The sequence below is a fragment of the Strongyloides ratti genome (genome assembly GCF_001040885.1).
Source record: "Strongyloides ratti genome assembly S_ratti_ED321, chromosome : 2".
Classification (NCBI taxonomy): Eukaryota; Metazoa; Nematoda; class Chromadorea; order Rhabditida; family Strongyloididae; genus Strongyloides; species Strongyloides ratti.
The window spans coordinates 6,018,647-6,030,574 of NC_037308.1; the positions used below are offsets into that span (position 1 = coordinate 6,018,647).

At 23.1% G+C, this 11,928-nt stretch overlaps 3 protein-coding genes across 3 annotated transcripts; 2 read left to right on the forward strand and 1 right to left on the reverse strand.

The window, feature by feature from the left end:
* Positions 1-4,666: 4,666 nt before the first annotated feature.
* SRAE_2000192200 (Mrj) lies at positions 4,667-5,527 on the forward strand (the record flags this gene model as incomplete). Its single annotated transcript, XM_024652932.1, has 3 exons — positions 4,667-4,688; positions 4,737-4,773; positions 4,834-5,527. 3 exons carry the CDS (start codon positions 4,667-4,669, stop codon positions 5,525-5,527), a joined length of 753 nt encoding a protein of 250 aa, XP_024506458.1.
* Positions 5,528-6,747: 1,220 nt separating this feature from the next.
* SRAE_2000192300 (Hypothetical protein) lies at positions 6,748-9,073 on the reverse strand (the record flags this gene model as incomplete). Its single annotated transcript, XM_024652933.1, has 6 exons — positions 6,748-6,775; positions 6,826-7,020; positions 7,066-7,462; positions 7,565-8,461; positions 8,510-8,969; positions 9,011-9,073. The coding sequence occupies 6 exons, from the start codon at positions 9,071-9,073 to the stop codon at positions 6,748-6,750; spliced, it is 2,040 nt and encodes a 679-aa protein (XP_024506459.1).
* A 460-nt stretch (positions 9,074-9,533) lies between these two features.
* On the forward strand, positions 9,534-11,533 carry SRAE_2000192400 (La-related protein 1; the record flags this gene model as incomplete). The annotated part of the gene is made up of 2 exons (XM_024652934.1): positions 9,534-9,975; positions 10,038-11,533. 2 exons carry the CDS (start codon positions 9,534-9,536, stop codon positions 11,531-11,533), a joined length of 1,938 nt encoding a protein of 645 aa, XP_024506460.1.
* Positions 11,534-11,928: the final 395 nt, after the last annotated feature.

Below are 11,928 nucleotides of genomic sequence, written 5' to 3' on the forward strand. Positions count from 1 at the left end.
CTAAAAAGATGAAGTAACAAAATGTTTTTAGTTTACCTTTTTCAAGAATATAAGTGCTTTTCTAGTTATAAAAGCTTCTGTTTCAAAAGATTTTAATAAAAAATATATTTGTTAGAAATAATGACCACCTTAAGACTAGTTATTTATTTCCTCTTTTCCTCCTTTAACTAGAAGAAGACATAATATTGTAGGAAGTTAATATATCTTTTATTTACTTTCTTCAAAAAAAAAAAAAAAAACTACAAAGGTTTAAATTTGTTTTTAAAAAAAAAGAAAAAATTTTTAGAGATGAGAAGAAGAGAAAAATAATTAGGTGTATAAAATTAAAAATATAGTTTGACTAATTTTATAAATCTTGACCAAGAGAATACAAATTGTCAAGGTTTTTTATTCTTATTATTATTTAACTATTTAGTGAATTATATTATATAAAAATTTAATTATTTAATTTTTTTTTTCAAATATATAATCTTTATTTATTTATTTATTTCTCCATCTATATTATTTTTGAAGCTTCTCTTTTTAATTATCATATCAACATATATTACTTTTATGTTGATATTGACAATATATAAATGTTCATTTCAACCTATAATCATAAATATAAAAATTTTCCTGATTCAATTGTAATTATATTTCTTTTTTTTTTTTTTAAAAAGATCTTATTACCCACTACCCTACATAAAATTATTTTAATTTTTTTTTAATAGAAATTATTTATAAAGTATCAATTGATACTTGATGATAGATTATTAATAAAAGATTTTTAAAATATATTAGAGATACAAAATTAATCTGTATCAATAAAAATATTAAATTCCAAAGCCGGTATATTTTATATATTTTACTTTTATCATGATTGTTTTCTAATTACTTATTAAAATGATACTATAATTGTCATATTTACTGTTTGATATTAAATATTTTTATAACAAAGAAAATAGTTAATATTTCTACAATATAACACTTCTACTACGTGCGTAATTTGTCTTATTGTAAAATAATCAGCTAATTTTTAGTTGATAACAAATGTCTCAACAACTATATTTTCTCCTAAATCAACATGCCTGAATACCTATTTATATCATTTATTTAATTCAAAAAAGAAAAATTGTTTTTTTACTTCCCCCCTCCTACTCCTATTATTTTATAGTTACATTTTTGTAATCACATTAAAAACAGTAATCACCACATACTTCAAAAGAATCCTTATCACATTATTATTAAAATTTGTTACCTAGTTACTTTTCATACCGGAAAATGTTTCTAGTTTACTATAATAATAAAACCAAAAATTTTTATTAAACAATATATATATATATATATGTGTTGTAGGCTAATATTTTAAAAATATTAAATTTACAAAATGATTAAATAAAACTTTCTTAAAGTGTCTAGTTTTATAGTAGATTATGAGAAAATTAACAAAAATTTTTTCCAAAAATCAAGATACTTTAATTTTTGTTATATACATTCTAAATAATAACATTTTTTAAAATTCATATAAATATTAATATTCCTATTTGTGTTAACTCTTTTTTAACTTTACGCCTAATAAAATTTTTATTCACTTTATCGTTTTATTTATTATTAAAATATTATGTCAAAAAGAAACTTAATGTTATATATTATATTGTAATAATAATAACTCTTTGTTATTAAAATAAAAAAGATTTTTTAATTACAAAATAATTTCTTTATTTATTTTTTTTTTACCTTTTAATAAATTTTTGAGGGCAATACACAAATAAATAACAAGGATAGAGATGTATTATCTTACATCTTTTAAATATAAATTTATTTAAAATTAATTTACTAAATATCTTTATATTATATTATATATATATAATATGAATTGATATTTACCAGGCATCTTCTGCTTAATTATTAGTATGGCATATAAAAATATTAATTTTGCAATTTTAAATATTACTCTTTTATATTAATTTTAACAAAGATAATCTTAAAATTATATTGTTATTTATTGTTATTAAAATATTGTTAGGTAATTTATTTTCTTTAACTAGATTTTCAAAGTTTAATATAAAATGTTTGAATAACTTTTATTTAATTTGAAATTAAATTAAATAAACATATTTATGTTGACATTTCAAATTTTACCATGTTTTTTTTAGATACTTTATTTATTTCCTTCCTCTTTTTATATTTAAACAAAAGAGGTAAAAATTATTTATTGTAAATAGTAGTATATAATTAATTAAAATTTTAAGTTAATAAAATATAATATTATATATATATAATATAATAAACCTATTCAATTATATTTTTACAACCTAAATATAACATGATATTTATAAAAGAGGGAACAAGCTATTATTACTATATACTTTCATATGATAATGACGTAGTTTGTCAAAGGATCAGTAAAATGATAAAATCATTCATAAATACTTTTTATTTTCCATCTGATTATTTTATATCAATAAAATAGATAGATTCCTATTTTCTTCTATCGTAACATCATATAACCCTAACAACACTCTAAAACTTCTATTGAATACTACTTGATATGATAAGGTAGATAATATGTACTTTATGAATTTATATTGTAATGGATCATTATAATATCATAATATAGAAACTTTTTATTTGTTACCTTTTTTTTTCATTTATTTTATTACTTCTTTTTATTTACCTAAAAATTTTTTTTTTTAATTAATTAAAATTTTTTTACATTTTATTGTTTATATATATATTAAATTATTTAGTATTATAAAACTTTTTTATGATTTAAAAAGATATATTTTTATATCTGATTTATTTATTCAAATAACATTAAATAAAACTCATTATTATTTATTTTTATTCAAAAAAAAAAATAAAAAAGTTTTATTATTTTAATACAATTTTTTCAAAGTATCATAAAGTCATTTTAAAAATTGTAATGATATTCAATAATCATCTATAATTGAAAGATATGAAGTGATTACTGAAACTTGATCATCCTTTCCTACAAGTCAGATGTGATTACAAATTTTATGTCTATTGTAAAAGTAAATAAAAATAAAAGATATATACTTTCTATTCTTGAAGGGCAATGAAAGTGCTATGATTCAATTAAAATTACCTTAGACTTGTTCATTTTATTATTTAAAAATACTCTTTTTCCCTAAAATGATATTATAAAGACATAATGAACCTCTTATTTTTATATAAATATATAATAGTAATAAAATAGATGTTTCTAAGTAAAACTACATATACATTGTTTGTGTTTCAGAATGAGGTATTATATGAAAGTGAAAGAGGAGTGACCACCATTTATTGAAGAAAGTGATTGACAAATTTACACAGTATCTTATAATGATATAAAGATTAAATTTTTATTATGACTTTCAATAATCTTTGTTCTCCAATGAACTTTTACATACAATCATAAAAATATTATATTTCTTTTTTTTTTTTTACTATATTGTTAAATGTTTCCATGAATATTATTTCTTTTATTATAAATATTATTAGCCTATGTATTAAAAATAAGTTAACATTCAAGTATTATTTCGTGTCACTGACCATTTATGATAACCAAAAAGAAATAGTATTATTTATAAATATTCATAAATCAACCAATTGAAGTGTGAAAATGTTAACTAAAATATTGTTAATATAATTAGATAATATTATAATTTTTATTAAACGATTACTTTTTATAATAACATCATACTATTAAAAGTAATAGTACTATATAGAAAAATATTTATAATTTTATATATTTTTTTTTTATTTATTTTTAATAAACAATTTTTTTTTTCCTTATTTAATTTTACTATACATAATTATTGTATTATTCATCTTATTTTTGTTTATTTGCTTTTTTTTTTATAGAAATAACGATGATTACATCTTTCATCACTTTATTACTAATAAAAAGACCTTAAATTTATTTATTATTATAACTTCCTAAATAGTATATTTTAATATAAAATATATATATATATATGTATATATATAATTATATATATATATTTATAAATGACATAAATTTTTTTTTTATTGTTTCATGTTCACAAATTTTCCATTATATTTCTTAAAATATTTTCTATACCTCTTTTCTTTTAAGATCATTTAAAAAAAAAAAAAGTTTATTTCTTACAAAAATTTTAAAGGATTGTTATAATATTTATTTACCAATGATTCGTAAAAAAATTGAATATACTTTTTAAATAAAAAATTTTTTAATTTATTTAATGAATTTATTTATAGATAAAAATCATATCTTCAAACTTTTCACGACTCACCAGAGAACTTATATAAATAGACGTTGGGCAAGACGTTATTACTTCTGAAAGGGGTATACATATTTTGGTTCCTGCTGATTTTGTCAAGGTTCTAACAACAGGCTTTAATTAATAGATATAGTCTCTATTGTATCAATAAACTTACAATAAAGTGAAAATTGTTAAAACAATTCAAGTCAAAATAGAGGACTATTTTTGAAAGAGTGTATTGTAATTTTAAATATATATATAAATTTTTAAAAATATAATTTTATTTACAATATTTACAATTCAATTAACCCTTTCAAAATATTATCTTTCAATCTATTCTTAAATTTGAAACATACTTGTTTAACATATTTTATTGATATCAATAATTAATTACTTCTATTTTTTTTATCATTACGACAAATCTATATAATTAAAATATGCCTCCACGTACAAGTGAATGTAATTTTGACTTTAATGAATCAAGGTGCCCATATAAAATTTTAGGAGTTGCCAAAGATGCTGCAGAAGGTGATATAAAAAAAGCGTAAGTTTTTTTTTTATAAAGTTTAAAAGAATAATAATTAACTTTAATAATTTTTTTTAGATATCGTAAACTTGCTCTTTTATGGCATCCAGACAAAAATCCAGACAATCATGAGGTAGCAGAAAAAAAATTTAAAGAAATTGCCCAAGCATATGAAATTCTTTCTGATACAAAGAAACGGGCAGATTATGATAAATCTAAAACTCGCCCAACATTTAGCCGTCATTCATTTGGAGGACATCATGCACCATCAGCCAGAGCAAATTTTGCCTCTGGACGCCATCGTAATTCAACTGGATCATTCCAACATCAAAATCCTTTCTTTACACATAACTCTTTCCGTAGTCCTTTTGACATTTTTAATGAATTTTTTGGAGATCCATTCAAATTTCCAGATCACCATACAGCATTCACCCACCACAGTCCATTTCATTCATTTTTCGAGACAAAAGATCCTTTTGCAGCATTTCACAAAAAATCAATGCCACATAGATTCTTCAAACATGCCAAAAGTTTTGAAGATGAGAAGGATGAGAATGATAGTGGATATTCATCTGTAATACGTTTCTCTTCCAGTAATGAACCTGGAAAAAATGCAAAGAAAATTACAACAAGTACAAGAATAATTGATGGTAAAAGAGTAACAACAAAAAAAGAAGAAGATAATGGAATAGAAACTATTGAAATAACAGAAGATGGTATTCTTAAAAGTAAATTAATTAATGGTAAAGAAGTTGCTATTGGTGCTTGCTAAGAATTTCTCATTAAATAATCTCTCTGAAGTATTCAATATCAAAAATACATTAAAAATTTTTTATAAGTGAACTGGAGGTCTTTGAAATTATAGATAATATTAAAAGTGATATATAGATACCAACTATAAATTCACTCAACAAAGCATTTTGTTAAAGAAAGTGATATTAATATTTTGATATAAAAAAAATCTAATATTTTTCTAATATCAATTTCACTTTCCTAGTTCTTTCATCAAATATTTTTATATAAATTATATTAAATATAACAGTCTTTTTTTTAATTACAATTAAAAATACAGAACTTGTTTCATTTTTTTTTATTTTAAAAAGATAAATAATTAGTAGAGATATATGTTGTGAAATTTAAATAAAAAGTATTCTTGAAATATTATAAGAATCTTTTTATTATAAACAAATATATAAAATAATATTCATAAAATATTTTGTATATATAATTTTCATAAATTCATGTAATATTTCTATGTATTAATAAAATATAAATATAATTATTTTTCTATCATTTTAATATTTAAAAATTTATTTTATAAATATATTCTGAGAAAAAAAAAATATTAGAATATTAATTTAAGAAAAAAAAATGATTCCTAAGAAGGTTGATATTTTTGGTATTACATTTACTGATGTTCATATTTATATTGCAATAGGAGTGACAAGTTTTCTAATTCTACTGATAATTGGTTTTATTATCTTTTTTGTAATTAGATGCCGCCGGAAGGCCAAAGCATTAAAAGAACTACAGGAGGAAAAAAAAGTAAATGACACTGCAAAAAATAAACTAGATCCAAATGTAAAAAAATTTCAAGGGTAATGTTCATGTGAATTTTTAAAATTTGATATATTATTATTATGTAATTTAACAAACTAAAAATGAAATATTTAAAACATTGTTTATAAAATTAATAATAAATTTTTTCTTGATATAACTTTTTGTAACAAATTTTTAAAAATTTATTTTGAAAACATATTAATAAAAATATTTCCTTTAACAATATGTCACGAATAAAAAAGATTAAATATACTATATAATAAATTGATTTTTTTAAATTAAAAGTTTTTATTTACATACTACTTTAATTTGTATGTACATATAAATAAATTATTTACGTACATATTAATTTAATTCAAGAAAAAAAAATATTTAGAAATAACATATTAATCCGAATAAAACAACTTTGGTTGTAAGAAAATAAGGCAACTATCATTGAAAGACCCTAACGCTGCTGGTACTAAAAAATAACAAAAATATTTATAAGTGCCTTTTTTTTTAATTCATTACTTATACCCGTTGTTGACAAAATTTTGCAATCTTTTTATAGTTTCTTTGTAGTTATAATTATTTTCTCTTAAGACTGTAAATACAAAATATGCCAATGTTTCATCAATTGGCTTAGGTAAGCTAATAAAAATATCTTCAGAACGTATACAATAATCAATACAATCCATTAAAACTTTTTTATGCATTCCATGAAGACTAAATATTATTTTTTTTATTAATATTTTATTATCAATAACTAACCTTTTACATTTATTGTCTTTACATTGACCATACAAATCATAGTAACATAATAATTCATCTATATCTTCTATGGATGAATTATATCTATTAACCATAGCTGGTGTCATACCATTTTCTTTATCTTTTGGTGGACTTATTTCAGGTTCAATATGATTATTAATATGAACAGGTTGTAATATGGTACCATTACATGAAGTAGATGGGAAAAAATTACTACAATTATTTATAGGTACAGGACCCATTAATTGACGTTTTTTTAAATCATCAGAATTTTCATTTTTTTTTGTATATGTTTGCATATTAGTCCACGATCCAGCACGACCATACAATGAATTTCCATCCTTTAAATTTGATGTTGAATTTGGTTGTACTGATGATTCAGATCTTACAACTTCCTCTATAATTATAACATCGTTATCACTATTACTGTTATCATCGTTATATACAAAGCTCGAATTAGTTTTAATTTCCATGGTTACATTTGGTGTGCTACGCTTACCGATACAATTATTTATAGATTTAGGACTGTTAAAATTTGTGTTACCATAGGAGATATTTTTGTCGACTAAATTAAAATCTTTTTGTTTATCTTTGCTATCTGATGTAGTACATTTCACAAGTGAGGGTGAAAATTCAATACCACGGCAATTATTAACAAAATTGTTTCTATCATTATTGTCAAAGATTGGTGAATTCGATAAAAGATTATTTCTATTTTCATGACCATATGATGATGAAGAAAAAGTATTCATAGGACCACAAGAAGAATTATTTTCTTGATTAAATAATGGTGGAGATGGTGGTGGACGGAAAGGAGAGTTCCGAGAACAGAGTGACATATCACTACTATGATCAGAAAGATCAGAATCTCGATTATAATTGACTGATCTTACTTCATCATCAAAAATTATATCTCTTTCATTATGTTTGTTATTGTAATCATTTGTACCTTGATTATAAGAATCCAATTCCATAAGAAAATTATCATGTAATTTTTTGTACTCAAAAAGATGTTTGTGAAATGCGGTAAATTTTTTAAAAGATACAGCAACAACTTGATACTTATTATATTTCAGAGTATATTGTTCTTTCAATTCTTCTAAAATTTTTAAACAACAATCATGTTTCATCATTGCTTCATTAAGCTTTGCAGGAAGTCTTAAATTTCCAGAAGATATATCAGTATAGTTAACATTTTTCATATACTTCCCCTGGATATCAACTAATTCTCTTTTATATCGCTTCTCAGTACCTATTTGTTCTTGAACCATATTTTCAGCAATTATTGTTTCTAAATGAAGTTCTTTGCATTTTTTATCCAATTTTCGAAGCTCATTTACTGTCATATCCCAAACAGTTTCAAATATTTCTTCAGCATTAAAAGTACCAATACCTTCTACAAAATTTACAGATGGTAAATCAAATAAATACTGCATTTTTTTACTTGTATTAAAATAACGGCTTACTTCAGCAGCCAAAGAAGAAGGCATTTTAGGAAGTGTTGGTTTTTTAGTAATTTTATTAATATTACTTTTAAAATTACAAGATTTGAAACGTTTAGCATTTCCTCGAGAATCAACACTATTAGAATAAGCTGAAGAATCACGTTTACGTTTAACAGGACTATTGATTTTATTTGGAGATGTTTCACCGGGATATATATTTTTCTGAGTTCCAAGGAAATTTTGATTTAATGAAGGAACGTTTTTTGCACGTTTACGCTTTCTTTTTTTATGATTTGGTAGTGAAGAAACATTTGCAATTTGTCCATTGAAACGATGAGGTATTTCACGTTGATTTTTTGTATCAGGAAGAGTATAAAGAGCCTCTTGATATAGTCTGGCAATTTCAGGATCATCATCTAAATGTGTTGTAGATCCTTGAAAAGACTGACGTATTTTCAACTGAAATTATAATAAACATCAAAAAAAATATTAAAACATACAACTGAAGGTTCTCTTTCTGTTGGAGAAGGAGTTAATTCACCGTCTTCAAGATTTATATTCATAAAGAAATAAATATTATGACTTGTAAATACTAAAAGAATATAATAACATATTAATTAAAAATAGTTAAAAATAAGATAAAGAAGAATGGTAAAAAATATATAAATTAAAGCATTATATGACAATACTTGATTAATATAAAATAAAAATTATATATAAAAATGTAAGAGAACAAAAAGTTACAAGCGGTCGGAAAAGTACTCTGGATGGTAAAATATACGAATATTAATACATATTATTCCAAAATATAGATAAAAAAGTGTATTCGCGTTTCCAAAGTCGTTCTTTATTCAATCCCATTAGGTATTTATTTCTCTCCAATAAAATAAGCGTCACACCATATTGCTGTCGTATTTAATTTTAATATAAATTATTGTTTACTAATATTTAATAATTTTATTGTCTATATAAATTTTAGGGTCCTTGTACTACAGTTAGTTAATCAATTGAGGAGGTTGGATAATGACTTCTGAAACAACCAACCCTAAATCTACCTCAGCTGTTCAAGGTAATGGTATCCTAGAAAAATCGGATTCTGAAAAAGGAAAAATGTCCTTTGCTAAAGTTTTATTATCTGGTGATAACAATTCTTCTAAAGGAACTATTGTTTATTCATCTACTTCAAAAAATACCAAACCCACAACAGATATTGATTCTTCTAGTATTACAAATGGAAATTCAAACAAGGGCAACCGGAACAACAAAAAAAGAAACATAAGAAGAAATGGAAATAGAATAAAGAATGATCTTAAGACACTTGTTAATGATAAGTTACAGGAATCAATCAATGAAGCTAAAGGTAAGATGTCTGTTAGTTTTGAAAATAGCAACAAAAATAGTGGTAAAGTTGTCTTGTCTCCCGCACCAATGCCAGTTAAAAATGCTTGGTTTAGTGGAAATAGTGGTAAGTTTTTTTATAATATATTAAATTTTAATTATTATTACTAATTATTATTGTTTATTTAGAAATTTTGCGTAAAAATTTAATTTTAGAAAAGGAAGCAAAATGTCCTATTTCATCGGAGAATAATTTTCTTCCTTTCTCAACAGTACCATCAATTGGTACTGGTGAAAAAAATGTTAAGGAAGGACAATTTGTTAAGATAGAGAGTGAAGAAGATCAATCAAATCAAAGAGATAAGAAAATAAAAAATAATAATAAAAAAGAAAAAGATAAAAAACATTTTGAAAATTACAATAATGGAGAAGTTGGTGAACATGTAGATAAGCAAGTATTTATAAACGATGATAAAGTAGAGAGTGTTATATCGGCTAACGTTGATAGTGTAGAAATTTCGGGCAATGTTTCTAATGATAATGTAGACAACCAACAATCTGGTGAAAAAACAAGGAAAAAAGTTTTTAGTAAAACCGTCAAGAAATACCATGAATCACCTATTAATGGAAATCAAGAGGATGATGGTTTTGATGGTGATTGGAAGGATAGTGAAAATTTCAAAGATGATACTCAATATTGCTACTATGACAAGGGAACTGATGGTTATTATTATCAAAATCAAGGTCATCAAGGTTGGAAGAAGAATGGAAAAAATAATGTTTCATCACCTCCTGAAAAAAATATTTCACCTAGAATAACAGGTCCTCCAGAGTGTAATAATTTAAATGGTGAAATTCCAGTAAATGATCAATCAAAAGATGGTAGTAATAATTTTAATAGACGTCATAAACCTTATAGAGGACGTCGTTCTGGAGAACATAATTCTAATGAATATGATTATCGTGGTAATAAACAAAATAATCATTATAAAGAACGTGGTCAATTACCATCATGGGATGAGGGGGCTCCAAATACTGGAGATGGAACAGAAGATGGTGAAGATTATATGGAAAGACTTGAAAACCAATTTAAAAAAATGGGACCATATTATAGTTTACCATCATTTGACTCAACAAAAGTTGCTGAAGCAACGGCTGCAGTAGTATCAGTTGAACCACAATTATTTATACCCATACCAAATTTAACGCATCAAGCAGTTATATTCCCACCAGATATAGCTACATTTAATAAATTTTCAAACCAGCCATTTATCACTACTGCTTTCCCTTCATTGCCTCATGTGCCTTATACTCCTTACTTTCAACCACAATATAGAAATCCATCTTTTGGAAGTGTAATGAGTGTAGATCAAATTAAAGATTGTATTTTACGCCAAATAGAATATTATCTATCAGAAGAAAATCTTATTAAAGATTTCTTTATACGTAGAAAAATGGATGAAAATGGATATATTTCATTATCATTAGTTGCAGGTTTCCCAAAAATCAAAAATTTAACTAATGATATAAATCTTGTTATTGAAGCTATGAAATGTAGTACTACACTGGAAATGTCCGATGATTATCAATTTATTAGAACAAAGATTAATCCTGAAAGTTGGCCTTTGATAGACGAAACAAAAAATACGACAGAGGAGACAAATAATGTTTCTGTGACGGTTTAAAAAAAAAAGTCAAAAAAAAAAAAAAAAAAAGATTTTTAATCAAAATTGTACATAGCTTTATAACTACTCAAGCGTTATTTTTAATTGTTTTTATGCAACATTAGACTTTTAAGTGCCTAAGTTGAGTCTTTTAAGTCTACTTTTTGGTATGCATGGGTAATTTTTCAGGGGTAGAAGGATACGTATATATACCCTCTGATGTAAATTGTTATACACCTGTATACACAGAAAAATTTGTATTGTTTTTTTTTTAACGAAAACAAATGATTTATGAATTTTTTGAAGACTATATAATACTATCTTACAATTTTTCTCATAATGTTAATACAATATTTTTATCATTAATTTTTGCTTTGAATTGGTAGTATTGTTTAACGCTATAATGAAAACTATCT